The 14,076-nt window shown below is 40.0% G+C and overlaps 1 protein-coding gene across 2 annotated transcripts in view; it reads left to right on the top strand.

Moving 5' to 3' along the window:
* MTAP (methylthioadenosine phosphorylase) overlaps nt 1-13,717 on the top strand; it is a 38,501-nt gene extending 24,784 nt beyond the window's left edge. For both annotated transcript variants that reach the window (XM_019555146.1, XM_019555147.1), the window contains 4 exons: nt 795-897; nt 2,024-2,263; nt 5,821-5,943; nt 11,712-13,717. In XM_019555146.1, the coding sequence (XP_019410691.1) occupies nt 795-897; nt 2,024-2,263; nt 5,821-5,943; nt 11,712-11,750 (505 nt within the window). In that variant the 3' untranslated portion in view covers nt 11,751-13,717. The remainder of the gene's footprint in view (nt 1-794; nt 898-2,023; nt 2,264-5,820; nt 5,944-11,711) is intronic.
* The last annotated feature ends 359 nt before the right edge of the window (nt 13,718-14,076 follow it).

Raw genomic sequence — 14,076 nt, 5'->3', positions numbered from 1 at the left:
TCCCCACAAGTATAGCATGTAGCAGACCAGGGAGCAGGGAATGAGTCTCAAAGGACTTTGTTTTCAGAGGCACCACTGAATTGGCTGACTCAACACAATTGAGGGTGGAATGTGCTCATGAGTCAGAATTCTAACAGATGACAAAATGGAAAAACTGTGTGGTGCTATTTATGGATAGTTCTGCATTGAGACCAGCTGCAAGTCTGTTTGATCACTGTTGGGCGAAGAGATGGTCTATTATCAGGGTGGGGGGAGGGAGTAATGTCATTTGCACATTTGTAGAGATTTCTCTCAGTTTTATCCTGCCAATAAATGAATATTATTTTTCTAAAAACAAGGTCTCTAGTTCTCAGTAACATGGTAGTTGCATATTTTCATGGTTTTTTTAGGGAGCTCTTCCCATCAGCACAGTACAGTGCAGTTAGAATAGCTTCTTGAATTTGTATAAGGATTTTTTCAGGGATCAAAATTTGACTACGTACTGTTTTTGCAGAGGTGTTTCACATAGAAATTTAATATGGCTAAATTTTAAAAAGATTAGAAGCTCAGTTTCTACATGCAAATAACTGTTTTATAATAAACTGGTAACATGATAATAGATTATAGCTTTACTTTCTTCTAGTTTCATTTTGGAAAAATCTGACAAAGGCAAAATGGGCAACAAATATGATTAAGAAAATGATCCTAATATTTCCATGTGCTTTTTTTCATCAGTTGACATCTCAGTCACCGTGTTTCTGTAAGTTTCCTGCTGCATATATCCCTAAGTATGCTTTTTTAAATTTTTTTTTCAGGACAACCAAAAGACATCAAACTTTTTATGATGGGCAGTATTGTGGTCTTTCAGGAGTATGTCATATTCCAATGAATGAACCATTCTGTACCAAAACCAGAGAGGTTAGTGAATTTTATAAGAAAATTTCAATATTTAAAACTTGTTTTGACACCCCTTGTGGTTTATAATAGTGCTGTAGTGTAGTGCTTTTAGGATATAAATACAGTGCCCACTCTTTTCATTCTTCCATCTCAAAGATGTACTTAAATTTAGTAGACATAGAAAGTAAAATCGAACCCCGTTAGCACTCCTAATCAGAAGTCCATACATCAAAGATTGGAACCCATTGTATACCCAAACACATAGCTTAGTCCCACAAATTAGTATAAACCTCATTACTCCTAGCTAATCACTTCTATACAGATTCCTAGTATGTTTTTCCTAGGCTATGGTATATACATTCACACTCTTGTATGCACACAAGCACTTACTTCCCTTCTTAAACAAAGTTACTTCCACCAGTGCAGCCCCCACCTTGATAAGCCATAGTGTTAATCTTGATATACATCACCCTCCAGCATTTTCACTACAGTGTCACCAAGACTTGGTCTGAACAGTAAGCAAGGCCTTTGTATCAAATATAACTCTCTTCTGGCTTCTTCACTTGGTGCTGCAAACTAGTTTTGGTATAAACAGAATCAGCTGATTTCAGCTCCTGTTGCAACAAAGCCAGCTTGACGGTCAGGGGTTTACTCTAATTTCCTGCAGTAGGTGTAAAAACATACAGTATTCCTACTAGGAGGACTGCGCACTTCCAGCATTGGGAGGGGAAGCTGAAGAGGGAGTGGGTTTCCTTATGCGACACCTGCAATCATAAGCATATAGTCATAGTATGAAACAGACTTATTATATGGAAGTTATCCAGGTAGGATACAAGTGTCATGCTGCATGGACAGACAAGGTGCTTTAGGTAAATGTGATATGTTTTATTAGACCAACTGAATAGTTGGAAAAATTGTTCTTTGCAAGCTTTTGGGCACAAATACCCTTCTTCAGGCATAGGAAGAGACTGCTGGTGTTTGTCTACTCTCTAGGGTTGGATAGAAGTTTAAGCCAATATGCAGAATGCATGCTTGGTTCTCATATTCTTCATTTGTATAGGTAAATATCTGACTTCACATTGGTGATTATTTGGGTTTTTTTATGCTATTACTATTACTGCTAATAATTGTAACAAAAACTTGGCAGGTTCTTATAGAGATTGCTAAGAAGATTGGCCTCAAGTGCCACTCAAAGGGGACAGTGATTACTGTTGAAGGTCCACGTTTCAGTTCTCGGGCAGAAAGCATGATGTTTCGCAGCTGGGGAGCTGATGTTATTAACATGACCACAGTTCCTGAAGTAACTCTTGCAAAAGAAGCTGGGATTTGCTATGCAAGCATTGCTATGGCAACAGATTATGACTGCTGGAAGGAGCATGAAGAAGCAGTGAGTGAAGTCTCTCTTCCTTTTGGGCCTTGTTGATTTACATTGTGACAAACTATGTGTAATGTGTATACATAACATCATGTAGATCCTGACAGAAATGGCCCTTTTGTACCAAGAAAACATGTAGCATTTCTGTTTATACCAGCTTATACCCTAATGTGTTCCACTGCAGCCATAGAGTTCTTCTGGATTAACGTTGAGGGGAAAAAAGAGCAGAATTGGACTTTGTATGTTTCCCTTTCATAAAGTTGTCCAATGATAAATATGGGGCCCCTGTGAATCAGAGAGTGCGTATAAGGCCAGTGTGACATCATTTTCCTGTGATAGATCTGGTGCTTATTTTTTTAAAGCTCTGCTCCCAAGAACATATACTTGTAAGTTCTTGTACCTCTTTTCTCATGGATTCAAGAGTGGCTACTAGCAGAAGGCTCGCTGATTGCCAGCTAAGTCTTAGTTAACACAAAATATTGTCATGCCAACTAAAGGGCCTTAGGAAAAGGAAACAGTGGCATATAGTTCTTAATAAAAGGCCAAAGCTGTTTTGCAAAATAGCTTCTTTATATTATAATATATTTTATATAATTGAAATTTTTCATTGGCTATGTTTCTGACCAAAAAGCTAGTACATAGACAAAAGATTAAACTGTATACAGTTTCAGATCATTATATTTTAGTAGTGAGGATTCTTAATCATTGGAACTCCTTATTTGACAAAGGAAATTGTGTATTTCCCAGCTCTTGAATCCTTATATCAAGATAGAACCGGAGAATTTATTTATAAAAATGTCCAAACAACAGTAATTCAGTGTGGTACAAGAATAACTAGGTGAACTTTATGGTCTGTTTTGTTCAGAAAGACAGACCTAATTGTCACAATGATGCTTTCTGGCTCCCAAAAACTAGTAAGCATATAAAAAAGAAACCTTAAGGTCAGATTGCTCCAGTGGGTGTGTATAGCAGAATTTTGCTATTCTACACTAATGACATGACTTGGTTACTAGGGAGCTTTTATTGTACTTGAAAGTGGAATTCAACAATTTTAAAACGAATACAGTTTACCCTTCACAAAATAACAGCAATAGGAAGGTATCCAAATAAACTCTAGGAACATTCTTAAATGAGCATTCACTTATGATAAATAAACAGTACTAGATTAAATTATTTTTAAGAAGCTTTAGATTTTTTCCCCATGTAATGGAATCATAGTAGAAAAAAAAGTATGATATACCTTGAAATTAGCAAGGCTTTTGATATGATCTCCCACAACATTTTCACAAGTAACGTAAGGAAGTATGGAATGGGTGAATAGACTGTAAAGTGGATAGAAAACTGGCTGGATCGTTGGGCTCAGAGAGTAGTAGTCAATGGCTCAATGTCTAATTGACAGCCAATCTCAAGTGGAATGCCCCAGGGGTCAGTCCTGGGGCCTGTTCTGTTCATTATCTTCAGCAGCAGCCTAGAAAATGGGATAGAGTGTAGCAAGTTTGCAGATGGCGCCAAGCTATGGGGAGTAGTACATACACTGGAGGGTAAGACTAGGACTCAGAGAGACCTCAACAAATTAGAGGATTAGACCAAAAAAAAATCTCATGAGGTTCCATAAAGACAAGTGCAAAAACCTGCACTTAGGATGGAACAATCCTATACACCGGCACAGGCTGGGGATCAACTGGCTAAGCAGCAGCTCTGCAAAAAAGGACCTGAGGGTTACAATGGACAGTAAACTGAATGTGAGCCAGCAGTGCGCCAAGAAGGCTAATGGCATATTTAGGTGCATCAGTAGAAGCATTGCTAGCAGGTCAGGGAAGTGATTCTTGCTCCTCTGTTTGACACTGGTGAGGCCACATCTGGAGTACTGTGTCTGGTTTTGGGCACCCCGTTACAGAAAGGATGTGGTCAAATAAGAGGCAGTCCAGTGGAGGGCAAGGAAAATGGTTAGGAGGCTTGGGCACATGACTTCTGAGGAAGGGCTGAGGGAACTGGGTTTATTTATCTGGAGAAGAAAAGACTGAGGGGCAGATTTAATAGCAGCCTTCAATTACTTGAAGCAAGGTTTGAAAGGGGATGGAGCTAGACTGTTCTCAGTGATGGCAGATGACAGGACAAGGAGCAATGGAAGTTTAGGATGGATATTAGCAAAAACTTCCTTACTAGGAGGATAGTAAAGTGCTGGAACAGATTAGCCAGAGAATCTATGGACATCCTTGGAGATGTTTAAGACCTGTGTAGACAGAGCCTTGGGTGGGATGATTTAGTTGGGGGTGGACCTGCTTTGAGCAGGGGATTGAATTAGATGACCTCCTGAGGGTCCTTCCAACCCTAATTTGCCGTGATTCTATGATAATGGTTATTTGCAGACCCTAACTATGCATTTTATACCTGAAATGTATCTATATTTCTTTCAAGTTTAACTCTGACTTTTGTGGATTTGGAAATCCTTGCATTTGAAATGATTACAGCACCTCTGCAGTGTATTTTGTCTCAAATCTTTGAGGTGTACTTTCAAGCTGTAGTAAAATAGGATTAAGATTCTTTTTACTGGAAATGGCCATCTTAATTGCAAAACTGAAATAAGTAGTTTCTTGCAATATTGGTCTATCCATGCACTGGTCTGTCATAAAGTGTGGGGTTCCTGAGCACTTTGTTTTCTTTCTGAACTGGTTGTACCATAAGATGCCTACGAGATAGCTTGCAGTCTAAACTCTAGCAGACTCAGGAGATTATAGATTTTCAGTGGAATTTTTGGAGGCTGAAGTGAAATATTGACAATATTATTATTATTATTATTATTAGTCTTATTATACTAGAAAAAATCAGCCAGCGATGACCAGTAAAATCTAAATGATACCTTTATAAATAGCACAGAAGTTGTATTGATGTTTCTGAAAACCATCACCTTGCTCCTTGTTATATCAGTTGCAGTTCATATCTCAAGAACTACTCTAAAATATTCTCTCCAGCAAGAATGTTCTAGAAGTTTACTTGGTTACCATTCTTTATATGTATTTGTTTATATTTATATTATCAGGCCCTCAGACCTGATGAAGAATACCTTTCCTTTGAAAGCTTACCTAAATTTATCCTAACCATGCAATCGGTCCACTAAAATCATCCAGTCATCTCTCTTTTTATATTTTCAAACAGTCTGTACTACAGTTTATCATTTTACCCAGATGTGTCAGCTCCTCTTTAAAATATTAGTGCATTTATGAAGTGTAAGATTGGCTAGAAGAAACTTAAGATACCATTTCCTCCCCAAAGGTCCCAATCTTTACTCAGTTAAACAGTTTCACTGAGCTCTTGAATAAAGGATGTCCAGAATCAAGTCCCAGCTGTACTATATAACCTCCCCCCAAAAAACTGGAAAGAGTTTATTTCTTCTCTGTGGCTAGGGTTATTTCCTTTTAAAATACATGTTTTTATTTTTTATTAATCCTTTCTAACCTGAGTTGAATCAGATACATGGGGTGGTTTAATCAGGAGTTGAGGTGGGTGTTACAGAATTTATTTTCTAACAAGTTAGAGGAAAGCATTAACAGTTTTTATTGTATTTCTAGGTTTCCGTAGATAAGGTTCTAAAGATGCTGAAAGAGAATGCAAATAAGGCAACCAGCATACTGCTTACTGCTATACCTCAGATAGGCGCCATGGATTGGACAGGAACTCTGCACAATCTGAAAGTAAGTAGAAAAGCTGAATACAGTCTCAGTTGGGGACTGTGTATGTGTGCACACGCCTGCACAAATGCGTGTCCCAAAATAATTATTTTCAAATAAGAACTTTATCAAATAACAATATAGCAGAGGCATTCCATGCAAGAACACTAGAGAATTTTTTTTCAGATTTTAGATGTACTGCAAACAGCTAATCTCAGTTCTACAAAAAAAGTAAAAGACAGAGGTACAGCTGCACTATCTGTACTTAAACTGTAACATCCTTTCTACCAAGAAAAGTACAAATTTACATGAATCTACAGATTCTAGATGTATATCTATTCACTGTAGAGCTCAAAAATAGTAGAGAGCAAATATGGAGGAGATCAAACCTAACTTGAATATGTTGTGCTCTAGGGCAGGGGGTAGCAACGTATGGCCCATGGGCTGTATCCAGCCAATGAGGAGACTGGATCTGACTCATGGCAGCTCAGGGAATCAGACACACGCTCAAGCCACAGCAGAAAAGGAAGCATCCCTAGAGTCATATTGCCTGCCTTGCTTCGTTTATTCAAAGATTCACCAGAGTCCTAGCACCTGCCTTTTTCCTATCTTTTCCTTTTGCAGTACCTGCTAATCACTGGGGAGATGGGTTGTGACAGGGGCTGGGTTGCAAGCAGCAACCGATGGTGACAAAAGGTTGCCAACCCCTGCTCTAGGGTGTTTGAGGAGGGAAAATAGTTCAACGGCTCGCAGGCGGATAGCTTAGTTTAAGTATCCAACAGTCCAGTCCATTTGCCTGGACAGTGCTGTGATTTTAGATTTGCAGAAAGTGAATGTCAAAGTGATAGTGAAATATCTTTTCAAATCTTGCAGAGAAGGAATTTCAGTCAAATATTTTTAAAAGCAGTAGGGCGGCTTATGCCATTTCCACAATTCTGTCACACCAGATTCCTTTGCTTGCTGCAGTTTAGGGAAGAGATCGTTCTTAAAATGTTGTTGATTTCTTTTCTTATTCTTGCCACACAGCCACTTTCTTTTCTTACACATAACCACTTCCTGGATCCCTTGACTCCCCTAATTTCCAGGGTACCAGAGGAGCTGAAGAGGGCCCAGAACTGGCTATGTAAATGACTATGCAAGGAAAGAAAGTTGGGAATACAGGGGCCAGGGAGCTGAGGGAAGCAGGGTTTTGGGCTGGGAGGGAGGAAATTGAAAGGTTGTATTAAACAGGGTGGTGCTATATAAGAGACACGCCTAGAAGGAGTAAGAGTACAGTCCCAAAGTTTTGATGCCCACTCCTGTCATGACAAAGGAAATTGGAAACTTCAATGAAAATACAACTTTAAAAATATTTTTCCTATTTTCTTAAGGTAGAAAGGCGAAACATGTAACCCTAACCCATTTATCAGAATGTGTTTACTAAAGTACCTTTTGGGATTCAAACTCCACTACAGACAGAATTGTGTTTTGTTGGAAGGCTGGGTGAAACTTTGCATTAGGATCAACTCTTCTTTTCTCAGTCTAGTCTCATTGCCTTGCTCCCATCTCCTCCAGCTTAATAAATTATTTTGATTTATTCAAAGCCAAGATACACCAGGCAGAATTCAGCATGAATCCTTAATGAAGTTTAAACACTGAAATGCTGGTTCTCAGGGCTCCAGCTTAAAATCACAAGATGGGGCCCTGCCTGGTCACTCCCACAGCTAGCCCAGCCCAGTATATCTTCTCCCACAGCTACCCAATAAGCCCAGTATATCTTCAGGTGTTTGCTTTTAGTTGCTTCTATTGCCTTCCGCTTTTTCCAGTATCTGTGTATGGGAGGCCAGCTGACTCTTTTGCAGTATTTGGATAGTTGTGGGGCAGATGGATGGATGAGGAACAAGCAGGGTCAACATTCTTTCTGAGCTGCAATCTACAGAATCCATCCTAAAGAGATGGGGCTCCATGTCTTATATGAAGAAAGAACACACTCTCTCTCTCTCACACACACTCTCTCTCTCACACACACACACACACACACACACACACTTCTTCCTTCTTATTTTTAATTAAAAATACCCATTAGCTTTTCAGTGATCCAGACTTTCTAGTTTTCAATCAAAAAGTCTGATCATATCAAATGACTACTGTGTACTTTAGTAAGAGGTGTCCTGGTTGGTTCCCACATAAAATTGTCCAGTTGGTTCCTTTAGTGGGATGGGAAAATGGTGAGTGATTTGGAAGTGAATCTTTGAGATTCCCTCTGCCATAATTGATGAATTTCTGACTGCCTTCTCATAGAATCATAGAAGTCGGGTCGGAAGGGACCTTGTAGATCTTCAAGTCCGACCCCCTGCCAGGGCAGGAGAAAAAAAACTGGGCTCAAATGATCCCAGCTAGGTAGGCATCAAGCCTCCTCTTAAAGACCTCCAGGGTAGGAGCCAGCACCACTTCCCTTGGAAGTTGGTTCCAGATCCTAGCCGCCCTAACTGTGAAGTAGTTCTTACAGATGTCTAATCTAAACCTACCCTCCAACAACTTGTGGCCGTTATTCCTTGTTATGTCAGGGGGCGCTAGGGGAAACAAGGTCTCTCTCAAACCCTTCTGGTCCCCCCTAATGAGTTTATAGACTGTCACCAGGTGACAGTCTAGACTTCTCCTGTGAAGGCTGAACAGGTTCAGGTCCCACAGTCTCTCATTGTAGGATCTGCCCCGTAGTCCCCGGAACATGCGGGGCAGAACCTACAACGAGAGACTGTAAAATGAGAGACTGTCTTCTTGACTCTGATGTGGTCTGAGTGCTGAGGTAGTGGAGAAAGGATGCTGGGATTTGGTTATGGAGTTGGAAGGCTCTAATGAAGTTAGACTCAGGAATTTGGAATTGTCTGATGGGCAGATTATTCAGGACTTGCTTTACAAGAAGCCAGGAGGTCAGAGGTTAGGATTTCTGGTAGGGGAATACAGACTGGTTTGGGGGAGGCCAGAGACGCTGAAGTCTTTGGAAAAGTGGTAGGAACGTCTGAGGTGTAGAGAATTTAGGTTTTGTTGATGAATGATTTTGAGGGATAAAGTGTTTGAGGCTGGATAGTGGAACCCCAGACTAGGCCCTGTTGTATTTATACTGGTAGGTATATGAACCGGGGGCGGGGGGAGGGGCATGCATGTATTTGAACCATAAATGAAAAGAGAAAGGAGCCACCGCCCTCCACTGATGCATTAAGTTTTCTTTATTATCAGCCTTTATCTGAATCCTTTCAAAGTCAGATGGTTCTTACTGAACTAGTTTGTCTGAGCTTTTCTTTCCTACTGCTTAAAGGCAAGGTCAGAGAGGACAGTGGGACAGGAGAATAGGCAAGGAGTAGTTCAATCAGTTTTGCTACAGAGGCAAAAGAATTCCCCCACAGCTTTGCATTCTTGCAGATGAAGGCTAATGGTTTACTATGGATCCTGTTTCTTCTAATAGCGATTCTGGGTCCCTTGAAGCTCTTGGACAGAAATGATTGGTGTCAGAGCCTTGCCCTCTACACCTAGTGGTAACAGCATCTCATATCACCCCATCAGCAACAATGGGGAAGTTTTACCCAGAGAGGAGAGAGAGTTCTGACTGGCTCTTTGCTACTCCATACACTCCTCTTTCTCATTTCTCTGTCCCTACATCATGCCTCTAAGGCACTGTTAACCACCTTTCTCAGTAAGAGAGTTCTGGAGCATTGAAACAGAAATGAGGAGGGAGAGTGGCTTACTCCTGTGACAGCCAATGCCCATTGCCTTTTCTTCTGTCTGTTGCTCTCTGTCATATCCCTGAGTACCCTTCGTTAAATTACAAAGTGAATCCTGGACTAGAGATAGATGAAAGATGTACAAATAAACCATTAAGGGACTACCTGAGTGTTTTTTTTAAATGCCAGGATGTTTATAAAATAACTTTCTTTGGTCCAACCCAACTCTGATGGTTTATATAGAGACCATCCCCTCTGTTTGTGATTCACAAGGGATTTCATAATGTCAAGCATTGTTAACAGTAGAATTATCAACTGGTACTTTAAACTATTGTTTATTAATAACATGCACCTTTTTGAAGGCAGTGCTACCTTACAATTGCTGCTTCTCTGAGGAAGGGATGGGGTAGAATGTCCTTTGGGTTCCAGAATGGAACAAGTCATTGGGCTTGTGCTGCAACCAGGAAATGCCAGAGATGTTACTGTGTTGGCTGCATTTTCACTTGTAACCCTGAGCACATGATGAATTGTTCTGTACACTGTTCCATCTCAAGCATATATTCTTACTATTTTTAGTCCTTCAAAATAGGGATATTGTAAGTGAGAGAGAAACCCTCTATCTTTTTTGTTGACCAAAGCTGCAACTCATGGGCTAGCTGACAAATGAGAATGAATCTGACTCATCACAGGACCACTTTGCAGATTAGCCCACTGTGGCACAGCTAGCAGTTTTGGCTCAAAAGAGAACCCAAACTGGGGCGGCAAGAGAATTTTGTGTCAGGACTGCTCTGCCTTGCAGAACTGATCTGTCCTCAGGCCGGCTCTTCAGGTTTAAGGTCCTGACCCTTTGTGAATTCCTCTCAGGCAAACCACTGTCCACAGATGAAGCTCCATTGACCTCTCTGTACAGATTTTAATACTTATTTGCTAACTCATGTCAACTAATGCTTTCAAAGAATTGTATTTGGGAACTACTAGGTGCTTGGGTATAGCTAACACTTTTTATTATAGCGTCATGCGTATTCACTGTACCTACATACATCCCTGATCCTAGCAGAGGAATTGTTTTAGTGATGGAAGTAGTTTTAGTAAAGTTAGTGGACCTACTCTGTTGATTAAGTTCATGACAGTGAAAAATGGGGCTCTAGGTAGGTTTCACTGGTTCTACCTAGAACCCCATTGGTCCAGAAGAGCAGAGTGTCTCTGATGGAAGTGAGTGAAAACTGAGAGCTCAGCATCTGAGTTGGTGACTCACAGCATGGCCCAATGTTGTGAGTACTGTACTCAGGTACCATTTAGTATTGTCTTAGGAAAAATAGGTTTTCATTATTTTCAGTTATCTGATAGTCTTGTAATACATTAAATGAACCTGGAAAAAAATTCCCTTTTAGCAATTTTAGTTCTTTTCAGAGTTTTAGGATTGAGTTTATGTGAATAACTATGAATCATGTGTGTGACTGATATGGTAGTGTTGGAGTGATGTAACCATGATGGTCCAGGAACTATGTGAGAGGCAAGGATTTTTGTGGGTGATATCTTTTATTGGACCATGTACATGATTGAAATGGACTTAGACAAGCCTTTTCATCATGTCAGGCAAAGGGTCTGATGATCAAAAGTTTGTCTTATGTCTGGCCTAACCATGCAGTTGGTCCAATAAAAGACATTACCCACAGAAATCCTTGCCTCTAACCAATATGTTACTTTTCAAATAGTTTATCAAAATACAAAACTTCATAATATTCACTTTAAAAACTGCCATTTTCAGTTTAGTATTTTGTATGCTATCATTGCCAGCCGACAGCAACAAGAAATAAGCTTATTAGATCTGGAAAACTAATTACAAAGTACCCAGTTCACAGTTTCTAACTGCTGCAGGTTAAAGGCTCTCTTATTCCATTACCATCCATTCTGAGGTTTCTTAAGGGTCGGTGCATGCATTGAGAAAAGTCACAACATTCATAATCTCTGACCAATCAGTATAATTACCTGTTCAGAATTGTGTTATATATTAAAGGCATACATGTATGCATGTGCATGGGTGGGTGAAAGTTGGACTAGAGTGTATTCAGCTTTTTTTACTTTGTATTTCAGGGTACTGTGCAGTGCTCAGTCATGTTACCAAAGCATTGAAAGCCTGAGTAGACTCCCACATTTGGATGCTTGCAAGTAGAAGATCCATTCACCAACTGATTAGTAAAATTAAGATTTTAAAAAGCTAAAACTAGAGTTGCTAGTTGCTTTGCTATCTCCTCCCCTCTCCCCCCCACTAAGAGAAGAATATTTTTTAATTCAGAAATGTCTTGAAGGAATACAGGTTGCTTTCAGTAAAATTATTGTATTGTTTTTATATTAATGTGTTAATTTTCTATATTTTCTTTATATTTTACCATTCTATGAATTTTGTTCATTCTAAGCCTAATATGATAAACTGTTTACACTTTCATTATTCTCACAGAATTTTATTTCATTATACCATTATTTGAATATCAATTATTCTTATGAACATGGTACAATTTTTTTATATTCCTGTCATAAATACAGTACAGTATATTTTTATATATTACCATTGTTTAAATGTTTATTAGTCCATCATCAATATGATACTATAAGTATACTTTACCCTTACAGTTTTGCCTTCTCATTGATATGCTACTGTGAGTTACTTTTTTCAGTATTCTCTGATGAAAATATGCTTTCCATATAGCTGAAAAAACATTTCCAGTTTTACAGCCAAAATCTTGCACCCATATATAATTGTCCTATTCTGCAGCAACTAATCATTCTAAGAATAAGTGTTACTATTTTAAACATTTACCTGATAGCATGAGCAAATTGTGAGACTAATACCTGGATTGCACTTGATTGCTTATAAACATTCATGCCTGAACATAACTCCTGCAAAATTGGAATCTTGGTTTGAAGATCCTTAAAAAAATTAGATGCCTGAAATGTTAGAAAATTTTTCAATTTTAGCCTCAGCTGCTTGAGTTCTGGAACAAATGATTCGTTCACATTTAGGATTTAATCCCGGACACTTTATGGGTACTGGAAATACTCATTTCTTTCTTTTTTTCTTTGTGGAGGTGGAGCAGAGGAGGCTGAGGGCTGTCCTAGGCCTTGACTGGCTGACTAAAACTGAAGTTGTTGACTAAAACTGACTGAATAAAACTGAAGTGACAAACAGGAAAATGTGTTGACTTGATGCTGCTGCCAAAGTTTTGAACATGTTTCTCTACTATTTATCTAAAAAAAAAAAAATCTGCTTTTTAAAGTTCCATTCTGATATACAGCTCTTAAGTGATGCATAAATTCATGATGTTACTTAACTAATGTATGTATTCATGTAGTTTTCATCTTCTAGACCAGGGGTGGGCAAAATATGGCCTGCAGGCCAGATCTAGCCTGTCAACAGATTTGATCTGGCCTGCAGCTGTCAAATTATTAGGTCTGACCTGTGGGTGGCTGGCAGCCCTGGCCACTGCATGGTGCTGGGCAGGTGGGCAGGTCTGCTTCCACCCAGCAGCATCAGCTGTGGACCTAGCAGGACTTCCGTTGGAGTGGGTGGGTGGTGATGTCAGAGCCCCAGCGCAGAACCTGCCAGTGGCATCCACAACTGATGCTGCCACCCTCCCAGCACAGTGAAAGCTCCTGCCCATTGCCCCCACCCAGAGCCTGCTGTGGACCCAGACAGAACCTGCTGCCACAGGGGGTGACCATCAGCATCAGCTATGACACCGCCAGCAGGTTCTGTGTCAGGGCACTAGAACCTGCTGGGTGGGCCACAGCTGATGCCACTTCCCATGTGCTGCTGCAGAAGTCCCCATCTGGGTCCACAGCTGAGCTTCAGGGCTACAGTCCAGCTGGGTTCTGGAGGAAGGAAGAGGGGGAGAGAGACAGGAGAGGAGAGGAGAGAGAGACAAGGAGAGAGAGAGAGAGAGAGAGATGGAGGTGGCCCTTGACAAATCCCAAAAGCTCATTAAGTGGCCTTTCAGCTGAAATAATTGCCCGCCCCTGTTCTAGACTCTGTGGAATGTAATTTGCTTACAAAAAGAATCTGCTGCTTCTTGCCTAACAAATAAACCAAATATAAATCCTCCGCATTGTGAATGGGGTTTACTTCATTCTGGTCTTTTTGACATAATTGAGTTTAGTGATGTGAATGGCGAAGTATCCAGTATACCTGGAATTGATCTTCATAGTACTTCAGAAACACCATTAGCAGAGCTGAAGATCTGAGAATACCCAAGTGAAAACTTTCCAAAACAATATTAGTGGATCAGAGCACAAATCATACCAAGTGCCACATACCTCCCCAAGTTTTTGAAACAAAAATAATGTCCTATATAAAGAACAAATAACCAGGGAGATGGTCATTAAAACAACCAAAGTTTAATTTGCTGGTCTTGTACAGTTTTGGACTAAAACTACATTTTGAGAAACACTGTACATACACGGG

This window comes from Crocodylus porosus, unplaced genomic scaffold, assembly GCF_001723895.1.
Source record: "Crocodylus porosus isolate Cpor-Errol unplaced genomic scaffold, CroPor_comp1, whole genome shotgun sequence".
NCBI classification, from domain to species: Eukaryota; Metazoa; Chordata; order Crocodylia; family Crocodylidae; genus Crocodylus; species Crocodylus porosus.
The sequence above is the reverse complement of the archived record's forward strand: the minus strand, read 5'-3'. Positions and strand labels throughout refer to the sequence as shown.